Below are 18,676 nucleotides of genomic sequence, written 5' to 3'. Positions count from 1 at the left end.
TATCTCACAAGATAACGTGACCGCCCAGCACAGAGCCTGCCCTTTATGCAGTTACAAGGATGATGTTAGTTCGGATTATGAACTCGAGATACAAGAGCTAGCTCTTCAAAAACGTTTCCCTCTGCTCTCTTAAACAGCAATTTAATTCCAGTTACCCGATTTTTCTTTAACTAGAGAAATATCACTGAAGACCTACGACTTCTATCTAAAATCTACAATAATGGTTAATTACTCTGCCTTCTTAACTTTCTCTTTGTGACCTCAAAGGATTTTCATTAAAAAAAATATTACTATTTATGGACCCCCGACATTTTGCCAGTCGCTGTCGAGGACGCCGAAGAGATGGACAGATGGTCACCTAGAAGGAGTTCTGAGGCTCACGTGGCTGCACACATGACGTATTCACAGAACAGTCACACTCGCCAGCACAGAGTGGGGAGAACATGCTGACAGGAGACGATGAAGCGTAAGGGAAAGGACAGAATGAGGAATGATCTTCAACTTTAGAAAACATGCCTCGGCCAAGTTCAATAAGGGGAATGTGTGGGAAATAAGTTGGATCAAACAGGATGAAGGCATGAATAAGAAAGATCCAGAGGTCACAGTGGCCACCAGTTGAAACAGGTTCATGGCAAAAAAAAAAAAAAAAGAATGGGTATTATAACTAAGGACACACAAATAACAATGAGATTCCAGTGTTAACTGTCAGAATGGCAAAGAATCGAAGACTAAAATAGGCAGAGTTGTACTGAGTGCATGACAGTGGCCTCATCTATGTCTAGAGGTGGGAACCGGTACGATCCTTCTGAGGAGTAAAATGGCAAGTTTTTTAACTGGCAAACATTTGATTTTATTTATTTAAAAAAAATTTTTTTTTAACGTTTATTTATTTTTGAAAGAGAGAGACGGTGCGAGTAGGGAAAGGGCAGAGAGAGAGGGAGACACAGAATCCGAAGCAGGTTCCAGGCTCTGAGCCGTCAGCACAGAGCCCGACGCGGGGCTCGAACTCACGGACCGCGAGATCATGACCTGAGCCGAAGTCGGACGCCCGACCGACTGAGCCACCCAGGCGCCCCAATTGGCAAATACTTTAATTCGGCAGACTTGAAAAATACGTATGCCCACTGGCCCAACAGTTCCTTTTGTAAACACGAATACCAGTAATGTGAATTAAAAAACAAAATTAGGTCGAGAATATATTGCCAACTAGTGAAAAACTGAAAGCAGTATTATTTTCTATAACAGGATATTGGCTGTATCAATTGTACTACTTATTTTAGATGAGATCTGATTAAGCCTAAAAATTCTGCTTATTGAAAATGTTTAGCGATCGGGGGAAATTAATCTAAACTAATGTTAGCCGAGAAAACCTAGATGGAGACTCAGGTAGGGAACAGGACAGAGAAGAACACAGGATAAGGACAGCCACCAAATGTTAGTCATTTTCTCTGGCTGCTTGGGATCAGGAGCAACTTATATTGACTTTGTAATGATTTGTTTTTCATTTTCTCTACAGTGAGAATGTTTTATTACTGCACGTTGTGCAAAACAAGAAGGTGAATTTTTCAAAATTAATGAGAGAACAGAAGAGTGGAGGCTTTGCAATATTCCTCTCCTTGCCCTAATCAGGGGCAAGATGTGCTGCAGGCCTCTGCCATCCTTCAGCAAAGCAGCCAACAGCCTCCGCCCTCAGAACCGACCTAAACCAACCCCCTGACCAGCCACACCTTGGGTGACCCGCTGTATGCTCTACCTGCTTGCGTGTTTGGTTCCTGCCCTCCTGCACCCCAACCCCCGCCAAGCCTCTCCCCCTCCTGCCATCTCCTGGCTTGCTGCCTCCCAGACCCAGGTGTCACCTGCCCTCCGTAGGAGACCACGGTACTGACATGTAGAAGTGACCCTGTTCTCTCTGAAAGCATTGGAACAGGGACGGTGTGGCTCTGGGCTTCAAAACTAAAGCAGGACAGTGAGAAATCGAGAGAGAATTGAAAGCAGGGCCAGAAAGACCATGCAACGTGTTAGGAAAGGTTAAATCCGTTTGGATCGTCTGACGGCATCTGCCTTTTATGGAGCACATCCTAGAGGCTCTAGAGACTTCAATTCATACCAGCACAAGACAGGATAGCCATTATAATCTCATTTTACAGGTGAGGAAACTGAGGTCTGACAGCTTAAGGCCCTTGCTCAGGGTCACGTGACTAGTCAGGCTCCAAATGCAGGTGAGTCTATAGCCACCTGATACAAGAAATGAAATCTCAGAGGCCATGTGACAGAAGCCCAGGGCAGAGAACGTCCTTCATCCTGTTGGGACAAATGGAGGAGGTGGGTCCTGTGGCATTCGAGGTGCTCCCTAGCCCTGAAGAAAAGATCCTGCCAAAGCCGAGACTGCTGTCAAACACTAGAAGGACGTGGAGACTGTCTCTGTGAGACCCGCTTGCCGGAAGATCTCAGACCACGGAGAAACTCTCACAGTCCTGGCTTTCCCACACCTCTTGTATGGTCATTCTCTTCTGCATCAGCCACGAAATCAATGTACCTGCTGGGATGCCAAGGTGGACTTTTCTGCTTTGGGTCGACACTTCTACGGAGGGAATCTTACCCTAAGTTCTAAACACAGAAGTAATATTCTCCTGAAGGCATCAGCAAAGGTGGTTTTATTAATTTTGTTATTATGTACGCTTTTTCAAGAGACCTAAACAAGCCTAAGTATGGGTGTATTTGCAGGTGTTTTTTTTTTTAAAGAAAGGTCTATTTTGCAAAGTAATAATAATAATAATAATAATAATGGTGAAATAATCATTTGAAAGAAAGCATAGATAATTAAGAGATGATTCTGGCTTCCAGAACATTCTCTGAGAGCACTGTGGTCCTACGTACGCATATTTAATGGGAAAGAACCCAAAAACGTCGTCATTCCCTGTTCTCCTTTCCCTTGTTACCGAGTCGGGGCGCTGAGCGGGCACAGGTGCGTGCACACACTCAGATTGCTAGGGAGACCTGTGCTCCATCGGGGGGTGGGAGCAGCCTGTATGAGAGAGCTGCTCACAAATGCAAACAGCAAGTCACTTTAAGATAATGGCCTGTACTTCCACTTTTAGGCAAGGACAGACCATCAGGGCCCCTGCTCCGCGGACATGACATTTACACAGCAGGACGGCAACATTTTCCTTCCACGGCCTGAACCCCCTCCCCCGCCATCCAAGTAATAAGGGATGAAGCGATTCTCATTCTGCATAAGCCAACGGGCCAATGAAAAATCACATGCCTAGAGCCATTCAACTCATTAATCACACGCACCAAAATCCTAGGAGATGAACTTTCTTCACATAACCCTGAGCTTTTTACTAACTCTTCCTTCACACATGATGGCAAATATTCAGAGTGCCTGCTATGTCAAAGCATGAAACGTATAAAAGAAGCAGGATGTTTTTAAATTAACACCATGTTTCAATCATCATCAAACCTTCCAAACTCTGCTGAATCAAAGTAACTTCTTTAAACAACTAATTGAAACAGTGATGTGTGCTCCCTCATCAAGCCTTGTAACTTTCCACATCCTGTCTGTTTCTAAGATGCTTTTCCCTCGGCCCTGCTCTCTCCTTGTCCTTCAGTGTCAGAGCTCCGTGATAATGGAAAATCCCCACATTCCCACTGTAATCACTAAGGATCTTGAAACCCCAGGATCAGGGATTGTAACATGGGGTTCATGGGCCTCCCCAGGAGTCCAAGAGTTGAATTGTCCTTGGATAAAATTAGCTTCTGTTGTCATTCTAAGCACCACATTCTAGGCATTTAGAAGCATTTATCCCCAAGAGGGGACTGCGGGCTTCATTAGACTACCCGAGTGACCCAGCGCATCATGTAAGGACCAGGGAAGTCTTTGGGAGATTGGATTAAAAGTCCTAACCAAAGCACAAGCAAGGTCCAAGGCTTAACAACCAGCTCCTTGGAGTCTGTAAGTAACACAGTGCTGTTCCGTTGGGAACAGGGGAAACGGGTTACCCCTCAGTACTGTCTTAGGGTGCAAAAAGCAAAAAGCTTTTTGTGGTCCCCCATCTGGGACCACTGACACTGAATTACCCATGGGGACATCATCCTTGATGCTTACAAGTTTCCATGAGAACTCTTACAACCTGATCTTAAAATTCACGGACACTTAGAGACAAACAGGCACTCTCAGGTAAGCTCCACAAATTCCTTTGCTTCTTCCAATGCATACTTTTTGTTCCCAGTTGCAAACACCAAGGGAAAATGATGGCGAGAATCACAAAGACAGGAGAAAAACATTTAGCTTTTGCATAGTCCCTCACAAGGTCTCGTAAATATTAACGCCAAAAAAAAAAAAAAAAAAAAAAAGCTCACTCCGACGGGGTGTACTAAATTCAGCGCATCTGATGCTTAATCGACTAATTGATTTATTTATTGAAACACCACCACCAACAAAAAACAGAGTGCGTTTGAGACCAGAAATTGCCTGTATGACAGGCTGTTTCCTAATTCCAACGGACAGCCATAATTTTCCTTATGCTAATTTGAGCTCTGCACTCACATAATTAAAACTGCCGTCAACAGACTCAGGCCGCCTTTTTTCCACTCTATAAACAAGTCTGTAAAATCATCGCATTACTTTACCCAGGAAGGCCAACAGAACATGTCTTGAAGGAAGTTACCTATAAAGAGGGGCTCTTTTATTTGAACTGAGGATTAAAAAGAATCCACTTGAAGTCATTTTAAAGCTCACCTGAGATAATATACGATATATAGACAACGCAGTGTCATCGAATGTTGAGGCAAGCAGAGTATCTTAGACAAGTGAAAACTACGACCCAAAATTTATTCTAGAAGTCACAAAACATCCAAGTTTCAAAATACCTTCGTATCTTCAGACATGTATACTTTAAACACTATTAACCCATGTGTATGTTTTGCGAAACATAACCCACAGTCTAAAGGGCGGTCTGTCGTTTCGATGTCCTTCAATACACTGATTTTTTTGGAAGCCGCACAATTGCACCCAAGCTCTTCAAAATTTACAAAGAATATTTGATTTAATTGTTATTAAATATGGACATAATTAAGAGAAAATAAGAATAAAAAGGGCAGCATTTTGCATCATACAATCGAACAATTTCTGCTCACATAGTTGAAAGGGTCACATCAAACCTCCAATTTTAAAATTCTTTTCTATGATAGTTTCAGCAGCCTCAGAACCTTGAAGCCAGAGAAAGAAAACCTCTGCAAGGCTAGTCATTGATACCTGATTTTTTAATATATATTATCGAACATTCCTTGAAAAAGAAAACATCCTTTGAGAAGTGAACACGGAACAAAACTTCTGAGGCACAGTTCATAGGGTGGGTATTACTCATAACCTCTAATGCCAACATTTCGGACACCAAACCAAGGAAGATTTTTGAAAATGCCTTGGCTCAATTCTGGGCAGACTTCCGTATTCGGGAGCTTTGAAATGAACGAAAACCCTTGATGAAAACACCACCAAACGCTTCTCACCTATAGGCGGCAAAACTAAAGACACACAACTAACAGGGCTTTCTTTTTCTTCCCTTCAGTATGTGTCTGCTGCTGATTTGTCTCCTTCCTACAAATGTCACCCAGGCGGAGCGGCCTGGAAAATATTCCAACCGTCCACCACTTTATACACCCCATGCCGCTGCCCTGCACTCGCCATGAAACTGGCTTCGTTGCCAGGAATTAGGCCGCGTTTAGACTGCATCTGAAAGGATCCACCTCCCCATGAATTTCTATCAACTAGAGACATTTGCACGAAAAACACAGCAGACCGCATACCCCAGAGCGAGAGAATCAACCAATAGGCCGCTGCTCTCCCATTCCCGCAAACCAACCCTGACGGGCAAGAACGTTTACTCGCAGCGCCGAGAGGAGTAGCACTTTTATTAAAGATCAACACGTAACCGAACAAACCGAATTACCACCATTTGAGTTATGAGAACACTCCGTTCTCAGCACGAAGGATCCGAGAGCAAGTCAACGTGTCCCACGACCAACTGCCACTCGCCCGGCATCTCTTCGTTGCCACTGGGGCCGGCTAGCAACCCTGATGCTCAAGGAGTCATTCGAGAGCATCCAGAAGTCCACCATTTACAAGCCCATCTGTTTTTCTCCCACCCTTCCCTCCAACCTCTCCGAGTCCATCACCTTCCAGCAGATAACACATCCACACCCCGCTAGGGATAGTTAAAGAATATGAGAATTCAGACGCGCTCCGAGAAGCCTTTGCAAAAGTCATCCACAGCCCTCAACAGTGAATTTAGAAACCCCAATTTTTTTCTGAGTTTGAAGTTTTTAAGCCTTGCGGATGGTTGGAGTAGGAAAAAGGAAATTTACTAGGCAGTGCAGAGGAAATCTTGTTGTCCTCTATTGTGGCAGTGGGGGTGTTGCCCAATCCGGACTTATCTGCCTTGATAAAGGAAACCAAAGAAAAAGTAACAAGCACAAGGTTTTGTCAAACGAAAAGGAACCCTCTCCTTACCTTAATAGTGCTGGCCATAATGCAATCAAGTTTATTGATCGTTAATAAATGTTAATAATAATTATTGCTTCTCTCTGACCAGAAAGTAGTTTTGATGAGGTTGTTTAGAGCGGATGAGATCGTGCTAAGTCTGGGAAATGAAGTCAGCCAATGGCAGGAAGAGGTTTCTATTGGTCCTGGCTGCCCAGCCCGAAGAAACAGGATATTTGGGAGTGGAGAGATAAGGGACCCTGAAAACAATGTTGTTTTTCTTGATGATATGCAGCCAGGAGATTTCTTTTTTTTTTTAATTAAAAAAAAAAAAAGGCATCCATTGCCCGGGACAGGGACCCCCACGGCAGGTGTGACTTGTGCCACCACACGACATGCCACACAGAGGCAGGATGCAGACGTGGTGGCACTCCTCATGGCTTCACATGTGCCGTGAGCACTTCGGGATGGGGCGCGGAGGGCCCCCGACAGCCGGGTGCCAGGCCTTCTGGGCCCCCACCTCCCTGGACCTGCCACACGCCTGCCACACGGGACTCGAGCCACTCATCCCCACACACTCCCCGTTCCGTTCTCCCAAATGGAAACGTTGCAGGTAGAACTTATTTCACGTGAACGTATTTGCTTGCTGATTTGTAACGGCCTGCCTTGATTCAACATCTCAAGTGAGTATTCCCAGAAGTTTCATTTTCTCTTTCCAAGCACATGTAATTTTTTTTATTTGTTTCACAATAAACCAGTCGAAAACACACAAAGGCTCTAGCACTAGGAAGGTAAAGCAAGGCAAAGAAAGGGAAAACTAAGCCCGTCAAATCCTGATCTTTAAGTATTTATTTAAAGGCCAAATAACAGAAATTATGGCAAATGGTTTCTGATGCGAGCAAGCCGGTCCCACTGTGACGAAAGTCAGCGCTGTGGGCCACAGACCCTCAGAGAGATCTTGACTCTGCGGAGATATCAGGTGAAGACCTCATGAAGGGTTTTAAAATCCAGGCTGTAAGTTCAGGGCCACACGTCTGTTTTCCACTCAAAGGAAGTACAGCTAATGTAAGCTTGAACATTCCTTAGAGGGTTTCGGGCCTTTAATTACTCATTTTCAGGAAACTACTTGTTCTCTGGAAGAAACAACATTTTGCTTTGAATCCAGCTACACGGAAGTTGGACCAGTAAAGAAGTGTGGTCTCCACTCGGGGACCCTCAGAACGCAAGAGATGAAATCCTGAGTCATTCAGCAACTCTTGGTTCTAGAGGTGGACAGTCGGTGAATTGATTTCACTCGGACTTCAGGCCTGCCTATGGCAGAGCTCTAGAAACTAGCCTGGGTTTCTAGATCTTTTGTTGTCTCCTGACTTAACCCCTTTGCATTAGGATAGAAGGAGGAGGGGCTGGGGGGCAGGGAGAAACAAACAAACGAAGAAACAAAGGAAAAAGAGAAAATTAAAGAAATCCTGTTCTGGATAAAAGTCAGAACCCACACGTTCTCACCGTCTACACTTTGAGGGGGTGTTGGTTTCCCCTCTTTTCATCTCTGAACAATGAAGGAGATGGCAGGCCGATTAAAATTTTGTTTCCCCGAAAGTTTCAAAGCACTGAGTTGTTTTATCTGGGTCGCGTCCACAAGGATTCGGGAGTGCTGAGAAAAATGTTCTCTGCTCCGCCAGGGTTCCCTGCTTTTGCCCTCCTGAGAAGCATCGACTGTAAATGTTACCCACGGTACCCCAGTGAGCAGTGTTCCATCACGGGTTTCCCAAAGAGCAGCCTTAAGCAGGATGGACACTTTGCTAACAAAAGAGCCTTGGGGGAACCTGCTGACTGGTCCCACCTCACTCTGGTCTCCTGGTTTCTAACCCAGCCCTCTCCGTGTCGTCCCCAAAGACCTAGGACACCTAATTCTTCATCAAGCCTCTGCTCTTAACTCCTTGGTTACTGCTTAGTTCAGATCAAGCAGGGGAATCTTTTAATTCTTTATGCAGGGAAAAATTTCCAACGTGCAGAAACAAATTAATGCAAAGGACTCCTAATATCTTTCGCCCACTTACTCCAAATGCTGGTAATTTTCATTTCCTTTGCTTTCTCTCTCTAAAATTTATGTATAATGCCTACGTGTGAATAGGCACAGATCTCCTTTATTCTTTAATTAATAAAAATGCTGTTTTATTAGAGACGAATTTGTTTGCTTGGATACTTACAGACAGAAAACCAGATGTTACTATTTGACCTATTTCCTGAAGATTCTATCCACAAGTTTCACCGTGTTGATATTGAAGATGCGCACAAATATGGAGGTGATCTAGTAAAAAGCCAGTGTTCAGGTAGTGAGTTGTAATTCCTGTCACAAAGTTTTTTAAGGCAAATATTCCTCATGTCTAACAACAAGATGTTAGACTCATGCTGAGCATCTTCAAAGACAATAATTCCTGATACCTACAATGGCATAATAGCATCCAAGCCTGGTACTCTCTGAATGTTTAAGGCAAAGTTGCTTTTTAACTTTGATTGGCTATTGAAAGCGTTTGACATATCTATTAATGAGAATATAGTAGTTCAGGGGGGAGCCTGCGTGGCTCAGTCGTTTAAGCTGCCCAACTCCTGATTTCAACTCGGGTCAGGATCTCGTGGTTTGTGGGTTCAAGCCTTGCATCAGGCTCTGTGCTGACAGTGAGGAGCTCACTTGGAATTCCTCTCTCTCTCTCTCTCTCTCTCTCTGTCTCTCTCTCTCCTGTTCTCTGCCTCTCCCCTGCTCATGCTCCTCTCTCTCAAAATAAATAAATAAATAACTTTAAAAATTAAAAAAAAAAAAAAAAAAGAATATACTGGTGCAGAAACCATGTCCCAAATGTTAGTCCCTGGGGGAATCATCCAAAGATAATGCTATCACTTAATCCTCCCCTTTACCCCCACCCCAAGCCTACACCTACATTTGGCCTCAGCACCAGATATTCAGCATCTTAAGGACTAGGCAGCTTCTAACCAGACAGCACCCCTCCTTGGGGAAAGCCACCCTTCAGGTAACCAGGCTGACCCATGTCAGGGCAATCTAGCAGAGAGAGACATAGCTCGGGGCGGGGGGGGCATCTTGCCACGATCCTGCCAGGACAAGGTCCTTCTCCACTCTCCTTGGAACACAGTAAACACCACAATGGACCAGTATGGCCCCACAGTGTCTGTGGACATCTGAGCCCATGAGTAAATTCTACATTTCCATTTTTACTTACCCATCATGGACCCATTCCCCATGAGGTTACCACAACCCTTTGTAAGCCTGTTCCTATCTTGTTCCAAATGAAAAAAGGAAATCATACAAAACTGACCACACGTTTACTGTAACAGTAAAAAGGGGCATTGTCATTTATTTGTCTTAAAACCACGTCTTCCCATTTTCTAAAGAGGCAACAAATTCTCATCCGTATTCTGTTATTAACTCCTCTATCTGAGATCGACAGAGGAAGGTCAGGAGTTGAAACACTTTGGATGAGGGCGGTATGGTTCTAAAAACGATGTATGGGCGCAGCAAAGAGATAATGAACCACAATTTTAATTGAAGACCCAACAGAAGGCTCGCTCATGAATGACTGATTAATCCTGGTATTAAACATCCACACACTGGAATGGTCATCAGCACTTAAAATACTGCAGGGAAATGACGTAACAGAGGAATGCCCAGTGATATGGAGAACTGTTATGATACTATGCCTGGGAAGTTAAAAATCAGGGTCCAAGAGACAGTTATGCCAGAGACCCATTTTGTTAAAAGGAAAAAAGGCAAGAGGGAACTACCAGGAGGCTCTAGGTACTATGGTACTAATGGTGGATGGTCTTCCTTTTCTTATTTGTTTTTCCTCCGTCTCCTTCGGTTCATCTCGATTTCTGAACATTTACAGTAAATAGAAATTAAATTTGAATGTAAAAGTTATAGAAGTGACACGTAAGGTTCCATGTTTTTTTATAAATGCCTGTGTAACACGCGGCACACAGTATCTATACTTGTCAAGCCCCATGGGTGCGTACCAAAACACATGTTCTTTGTTAAATGTCTACAGCAAGAAAAGAGGACCCCTGTTTGTAACTAGTAAGGAAACCCAGAAGATACTCATGTGTCTTGTCATGGTCAGCTATCCAACATCAACCCATCTAGTCAATATTAATAAAGAGGCTTTTCCACGCCAGGAGCTCTGGTCGGCACTAGGAAATAAAGCATGGCAAGGCTCTGTCCTGCCACTGGGTGTCCCAACATTCAGGAAGTCTGTGTTTTTCGACTTCAATTCCGCCCACATAAAACTGTGGAGCTTGGAACCAGCCCATGAGATGCAAACTTTTTAAGGGTAAAACAATAGGACCAAGTGCTCTATATTGTCCCTAAAATGACACATGAATCTTAAAATGTATACTGTTTGGATTATTCATGAACAGCCTGCAAGAAGGATGTCCCAGGGATTTTTGCCAAGGACATGCCTGAGATTACAGATAAGGATCAAGCATCTGGAGCTGCCCCCACAGTGGAAAACTACATCACTCAGTGGAACTTTTCCGTCCACTGGAGGATTTGCTTGAGAACACGCGCAGTGTAAGGCACTCTTAGCCGCCAAGGTCGCTCATGACACACAGGTTGAGGACCGTTTTTCTATTCAAAGCTTACTGCGTGAGCACAGTTTCACTCCATTGAGTAAGACTCTGTGTGTGTGTGTGTGTGTGTGTGTGTGTGTGTGTGTGTGCGCATGTGATGCCCTCCAGCCACACATTAAGAAATAATCCAATTACAATTCAAATAACTATTGTTTCAACACCTTCTCTATGTGGTTAATATTATTCTTCAACATCTTGGTTGATTTGAACTCATCTAAACCGAGGAAATTGTTATCACATACTAAATCCTCAACTTCTCAACACCGAGTTGCAATTTCCTTAATTTTGAAGCATGTGTCAGTTCAGCTCTATAGGCTCCAATGGAGCGACGATTTCAATGAACGCAATTTCATAAGCGTCACATGTATTCTCATGTTTTTTTAGCAACTTTGCTCTTAGCCAATTCCGTACGCCTCTAAAAACTCAGGAGTATTAAAATCAGTATTAGGGACCCTAAATATGTCAATGTAACACTCGGGGCTAAAGAGAAAAGAAATTCCTAGGAACATTTATTTTGACACAGTAATTTAAAGGAAATTTCCTGTTTCAATGATCGTGTTTCCACATATAATTTGTGAACCATTCTATGAATTTCGAGGTCTTTTATCCATACAACGGGCATATATAAGCCTAGATGTTATAGCCTGCAGATAGCAGTGGTCACCATAAGGCCTGGTCTGCCCACAGGGCATGGGTCTAGCACCCGTGCCACACAATTGGAGGCGACACAAAATCACATGGCCATCCCGCCTGATGTTGTCCTGCTCCTCTGTCCCCTACTGAGATCTGGAGAATCATGTCCCAATTACTTCCTCAGCAGTCACCCCTGACCATCCTGAGAAGTTATCTTGAGCTGTTTAAATTAACTTAGATTTTGACCTAGTTAGACTGTTAATTTTTTTAAGTGTGTCAGTCTCATTGATAAGATACTATATATCAGCATCTATTTTTGTCTTGACCGTCCACATACATTATTTTGTCAAGAAAATATGCACTCTTTTAAGTTTTTTTTTTTTTTTAATTTATTTGGAGAGAGAGAGAGAGAGCACAAGTGGGTGAGGGGCAGAGAGAAGAAAAGACAGAAACTCAAGCAGGCTCTGTGCCATCAACCCAGAGCCCGATGTGGGGCTCGAACCCACAAACTGTGAGATCATGACCTGAGCAGAGATCAAGGGTTGGACGCTTCACCGACTATGCCACCCAGGCGCCCCCACACTACTTTGTAAAGAAAGATAGTACATTGCACTATAATGTCACCCAGCTAATGGAAATTTACAGAGAAGCCTGCATTAGACAATTGCTCCCCGTTCTTTCACAGAATGTTTTGAGTCAGATTCAGAAGGCCTTTCTTCCTACAGCACTTAATATGTGTGTATGTATTTGCTAATCTATTTATATCACAAATGGAATCAGAAACGAAGCCAAGGAACAAAGTGTTTGCCATAAAGAGCGCATTTACATTTGCGAGAGTGGATTCAGGCAACCTACAGAAGTCACCAAGTCGTAGGCTGGCTCGTGGAGGCACGTGTGTGAAAGAGTGAGCATCTGCCACGCCGCATCCTCTGCGCTGGACCCAGTCGGCCTCGTACTCTTTCCGCACCGTGCCCTGCACAATGCCGGTAAACACCCTCTTCATGGTATCCTTTCTCTGCAAAGCCGGAAGGAGGCCCTTTCCCTCTTGAGGGTACAGTGTGCAGTTCAGAGGGAGGCAGGCCAGCCTTCCAAAAGATGTGTTTACTCCGTTTAAATGCACTGAGTTGCACTGAAACTGTGACCCAGGCTAATTCACGGTTTTCACTTGATCTCAGTACAAACCTCAGCACGTCGTTTGGGGGAACACTACAGTATCTGGGGACAAATGGAAGTGACAATTCTAAATGTGTTGTCGATGACAGGCAGAAGGCAGGCTGGGGTTTGCCTGGTGGTCGCTTGTTGCATCCTGTATTTATGGGCACAAAAACAATCCTGCAGCGAGAATTTTAGGAAGCAACCACCTATTGGCCAAAGACCTTCACTGCTTTGTTTATTTGCCAGCGATGGACCTGAGCCCTTGCAGGGACTTTTCCTTGGAACCGGCTGAACTGTTGTCACTAGAGGGTGCTAAATGTCCCTTTAAAGGGCCCTAAGGGTGTGACTAATTCTTCACTTTACGTTTTTTGCATTGACATCATGATCCTACATAGTCGTCTCCTTTTTATCCATTAACGTTAAAATCCACCTTTCACAATGGAGAAAGCTTTTCAGAGAAGTTTACACTGGTCATTAGTGTAACATACGGAAATCTTCTTGGATAAGGAGCAAAGATAAATTACACAGATATGCACCTTAGACTAAAGCCACCGTTTTTTCTGGGTGAGATCTGACCATGGAAATCACAGAATTGTTCTACCCCACTCTCAGTGATCCCAAACCATAAAAACATTCTACTGCTCAGTAATTCCAAGTGGTTCAATATCTTCCTCATGCATGTTCCATCACATTAACAGGTCAGCGTTGGGTGTGTTTGCTTTCTGCGGAGACAACACTGCCTTCACGTCCGCACCTTGCCTAAACTCTGATGTTCGAAGACCCCTTCCAGAAACGGACTGCGGGAAGGGTATGGATTATATCATAACATGTGGGAGATACCTTCTGATGCCATCATTTTTTTTTTAATTATAGTTTTGGGGCTATGTTTATAGAGCATCTTATAAAAACGATACACAATGTTAAAATATGTAAAAATACATATGAAATAAAGTTACTTTAAAACTGAATAAGGAAGTTTTCCTGAAAATAATCCTATTATGTGATCACACTGACTTCTAGGCCATCTAAATGCTAAACGCTTAAAGCAAAACACAGTGCCTTGGGAATATTTGCAAGAAATGTAAGTGACTTGCAACTTTTCTCTTCTCATCCTCACTTGTGCTTTAAAATATCTATAGTTTTTCTGCCCCTCCCCCGTTCATGCTCTGTCTCTCTCTGTCCCAAAAATAAATAAACGTTGAAAAAAAAAAAAAGAATATTTAAAATATCTATAGTTTTTTTTTTCTTTCATTCTTCTCCCCTTTCCACTTTGGTTCATATACCAACGAAGGGAGAGGTCAGTGGGTGACAGTCGTTTGTCTGGTTCATGGCCATCTGAAGGTGGGGCTGCATGTGGGACAGGCTCCCACCGATCTCTGAAGAGGTGACAGAAAGTGTGGCTGGCGGTGCATTTTCCTCTCGGTCTGCCAGGAGAGCAGAGGTTCATTTTCAATGTGCTCTCCGGAAGGATAATTAAGGCAGTGTTTCGTCTGTTGGTCTGCGACTTTTAAAGGGAAACAAACTTCACCTTCGCACATAAATGGCACACGGCGGATGGGGCGAGGTGTGGAAAACTGTGACCGGGGAACCCCGTGCCCAGCCTCAGGCGACGCCACTCTAGACAAAGGCACTGGCAGGAGGGGCGCCTGGGTGGCTCAGTCAGTTAAGTGTCTGACTTTGGCTCAGGTCATGATCTCACAGCTCGTGAGTTCGAGCCCCACGTCCGGCTCTGTGCTGTCAGTTCGGAGCCTGGAGCCTGCTTCGGATTCTGTGTCTCCCTCTCTCTCTGCCCCTCCCTTGCTCACACAGTCTCTCTCTCTCTCTCTCTCAGAAATAAATAAACATTAAAAATATTTTTTAAGGCACTGACAGAAGAGAAGAGCAACCCCAGGCTCACAGAGCCTGCCCCCACACTATCGGCTCCCCCAGATGAACAGCTTAGGTGGAAACTGAAGGATGGGAGGGCAGAGCTGGCTTCTGGGTCACCAAGGGAGACGGTTGGAGACCACCTGGGCTGACACCCCTCAGGGAGCACGAGTCTAGTGAGTCCCGTCACAGGGGCCTTGGCTCTGGGCGAGGAGGCCTCAGCCTGGCCTCAGCCTCAGTGAGTCAAAGAGTCACGGACTCCACCTGGGCCCATTTTCCTTTGGCAAATCAACTGGTGACGTTGCAGGTTTGTTCAAGGGAGGAATCAGCACGTACTGAGTACCCTGCCGTGTGCCACCCTCCCCGTGCCCAAAGACTGAGGGCAGCAAACCCCCGGAGCCCCTGGTGCTCTGTCCTCATGCACAGGACACGTCCTCATGTCCTCCCGTGCTCGGCAACCATTTGCTGAATGAATGAATGAATGAATGAACAAATGAAGCACGTCAACAGAGCCCAGGAGCACCGGGGAAGGAGAGTACCGGCCATGCCCGTGGGCAGCCCAGGAGAGGCCCTCAAAAGCCCAGAGTCTGACTTGAACTTGGCCTTCATCTGGTTTTCCACTGCGTGCTGACCAATTCCTGAGAAGATCTGCATTCGAAATTAAGAGGGAAGCTGGCACTCAAGCTGTGAGCCACCCACGCCTCCCCCCACCGCACGCGCACACGCACAACAGAACGACAGCGAGGAAGACACTGACCGATGCGGAGAGACAGAGACACAGAGAGGCTGGCTGCCCCACCACCGTGCCACCCCCACGTTTCCAGGCCACATGACCCGCGTAAGTTTAGAGGCGACTTTCTCCAGCAATTCCCCCAGGTCAGGCCGTGCGGGGGAAGAAGGCAGTTGGTCCCTTCGAGACCTTCCACCAACTCTGTGTGTGACGGGATTTCCCTCTCGGTCACTGAACTGACACCACCTGGCAGTGAGAAGATATTCCATAAGAACAACGAACTACCAACCACGTAAACGAGTGACGGAAAGAAGGAGGCTCTGTCCTGTGTTTTGCCTGCCTCGTGGTATCTTTACGGCACGTTTATTTCAAAATAAAATAACAGCTTTTGGCGCTACCCCAGCCCTTGGAATTTTCCAAAGTAACTCTGACTAAGGTTATTTCCAGCAACACTGATTCAGCACCTGGGTCGGTCCCACGTGCAATTGGTGAAAACCGTCACAATGCCGGGTTCGTTGCATTTCTGGACACTTGCCGCGTCACCCACGGTGACTGAATCGCCAAGAGAGCCCAGCAAGATTCGCCATCACAGGTGCCCATCTTATAAGGTGACACCGACACTGCTCCCATCAAAAGGGGGGGCCCATGTGCCCACCCTTCGAAGCTGGGAAGACCTGTCTCTACGGCGTTTAAGTTCAGCTCCTGCGCCCTCCAAGGTACCTAGAAAGATGGTGCAGCTTCCACCCGCTTTCCTTGGCAACAGCCACCCTCGCGTCTTGACCGCCATACTGAGAGAGAGCCCAAGGCGCACGGAGAAGCCATGACGGAGACTCTGAGGGAAAAATGCCTGTCTCAGCCCAGTCAACCCTTGGAACCACGGAGAACAGAAGTGATAAAGTGGTCACTGTGATTGTTAAGCCACCGAGTTCCAGAGTGAATTCGTTCTAAAGCAAAAGGTGACTGCAACGCCCTCAGAAGTTTCCTAACTCAAACACGTTTTTGCAACCTTGTTACGCAGCCAATAATTCTTCTGTGATCGCTCGCCCCTTCGTCAAACCCTTCCTGGCATCGACTCTATGCTCAGCCCCGTGTCAGGCACCGAAGATGTGCGAAGGAAGGGAAGCAGTCATCGGCCAAACACACGCACAAAAAGTACGTATCTGTTGGAGAGAAAACGTGCCAAAATTTCAACAGCATCTGGCCTAAAAGACGTAAGAGGCGAACATCGCGAGTTCTTCCCTTCCTCTTCCCCCCACTTCCTCTCCGCTCATTATAGGTGCGTGTGCCTCGGGTCACCTGAGCCCCCCAGGGCAGGGACCCCTGGGTCCCGGCTGTGACCTCCCTCCTCGGTCCCCACCCCGTGCCTGCAGCCTGCTGACCCTCCCCATTTCCACTTTCTGGAAGCATCTCTGCCCATCCACCTTAGGTTACTTTCCCCAGGAGACATGGGAAGGCTTTAATTTCCCCTCTGTGGCTTCCACAGGAACGGGGCTGGTAAATGAAAAGCAGAGGGAGAGGGTTCGTTACCCCGAGTTACTAAAAAGAGAAGCGCCAGTGTTTGGAAGGTGGTGCTATTAGTCCCCTTGAAACATTAGCCGCTAGAAACCAGGGGCCCTGTCCCCCGTGCGGCGTCTCAGGCTTCCGGGATGCCACGGGGGTTTCCACTGGGTCAGTTGTGACAATGGGGAGAGCCATCTGGAAGACCGCGAGGTGGGGCCTGGCCAGCCACCACCCCAGAGCAGAGGGGAGACGCACAGGTACCCACGATGGGGCCCTGTTTCCCGGATCCGCGGCCCCGGGTGTTCCTCATCCCCAGAAAGAGCGTGAGACAAACAGCAGTCCCCACGGAATGCTCTCCACACATCTGTGGGGCTTCTTTATAAAGAAGGTCAAGTTCTCTTACTTTCCAACTCACGTACTGAATTCCTGTGGAGGAAGCAACTCTATTCTGAGCCCGGAGGGCCGGAGCACCCAAATCTCACCTCCCAGACTTGGAGATAATCTGCATCTGAGATATCTGATGCCAGGTGACTTCAAGCTCTTTCAAACTTTTCATCAGGAACAGAAGCCATTAGTATGTCTCACACCGCTCCGTTTTACGGAATCTTGCGCTGCGAGCCCTTTTTATTATTTTCTTAAGAGCCAGAAAAAAAAAAAAAAAAAAAAGAACTGGGAAAATTCACAAAGAAATTTTTCAACTGCCAGGGGTGACCCCTAACCCAAGCCTTTGTGCCTAAGCTGTAAAAGGGAGTGAGAAGTATCGCGTACCTTTGGAGTGGGGGGCTCTGTGTCTTTAAGAGAGCGGGGAAACCGCTAACAATGAGGCTACACATACCTTGTGCTTCTTTGTTAGTAACTGCAAACCAAAAACAGATGTGAAATATCAGCGGCCACCTTGTACTGACCCATGGACGTTGAGGCTAATCCAGACCATTCTTAATAACTCAAAACCGCCACCCTTTAGCTTTCTAATTTTTTTCTCACTTACAAGTGCAAAAAAGAATTGACAGACACATTAAGGCCCATTTCCCTCTGAACACATACAGATTTTCTCTGATAAGAGCCGGGAGTCAGAGCTCTCCCCGCGAAATCGTGCAGCTGTGAACGGACTCTGTGCCCGCGTAGGTGTTCATCGCCTTCAACCAAACAACAGCTAGAAGGAGGGAATTTATGCTGAAAAGCAGATATTCCGTTGTTACCTTTTCCCAGCAGCAGTAAGTGCAGAATTTCTTGAATTAGTAGACTGCTTGGAAGTAAAAAACCAGAGGTTTTGGGTATGAATCCAGCAATCCAAAAACGCTTCTCTAACATCAAAACCGTTTTAATTTCCAACCATCTTCCTGAATTCAAAAGTAATGAATGTAAGTGAAGAAGAAAAATCAATAGGTACAGGCATGATTCATAACCCCCCAAATGAAGAAATCAATCATTTCTGCACTAAATTTGAACATTCTATCAATAGTACGTCTATTTACTAAATCCAAGAGGAACTCCTTTAACATAAAATCAAAGACAAAATTGTTTCAGACATTGTATATTGTTTTTTGCCTGAAAGCAGACACAAGGTGGAATGAGTATTAGATGCAAGGCTAGACGTTGATTGATTTTTAACACCTATCAATACGGCAATTACACCGTCACGTGACACAGGACTTCCTGGTCTCACACTG

At 45.5% G+C, this 18,676-nt stretch overlaps 1 protein-coding gene across 4 annotated transcripts in view; it reads right to left on the bottom strand.

The window, feature by feature from the left end:
* The window catches only part of ERG (ETS transcription factor ERG), a 269,120-nt gene that overhangs the window by 107,056 nt on the left and 143,388 nt on the right, over positions 1-18,676 (bottom strand). The window contains exon 1 of one of the 4 annotated variants that reach the window (XM_003991424.6): positions 6,512-6,662. The exons of the other annotated variants lie outside the window; for them this stretch is intronic. Coding sequence (XP_003991473.1) covers positions 6,512-6,529 — 18 coding nt within the window. The 5' untranslated portion in view covers positions 6,530-6,662. Of the gene's footprint in view, positions 1-6,511; positions 6,663-18,676 lie in introns of those variants that run through there. 4 annotated transcript variants of the gene reach the window in all.

This window comes from Felis catus, chromosome C2 (genome assembly GCF_018350175.1).
Source record: "Felis catus isolate Fca126 chromosome C2, F.catus_Fca126_mat1.0, whole genome shotgun sequence".
Lineage (NCBI taxonomy): Eukaryota > Metazoa > Chordata > Mammalia > Carnivora > Felidae > Felis > Felis catus.
The sequence above is the reverse complement of the archived record's forward strand: the minus strand, read 5'-3'. Positions and strand labels throughout refer to the sequence as shown.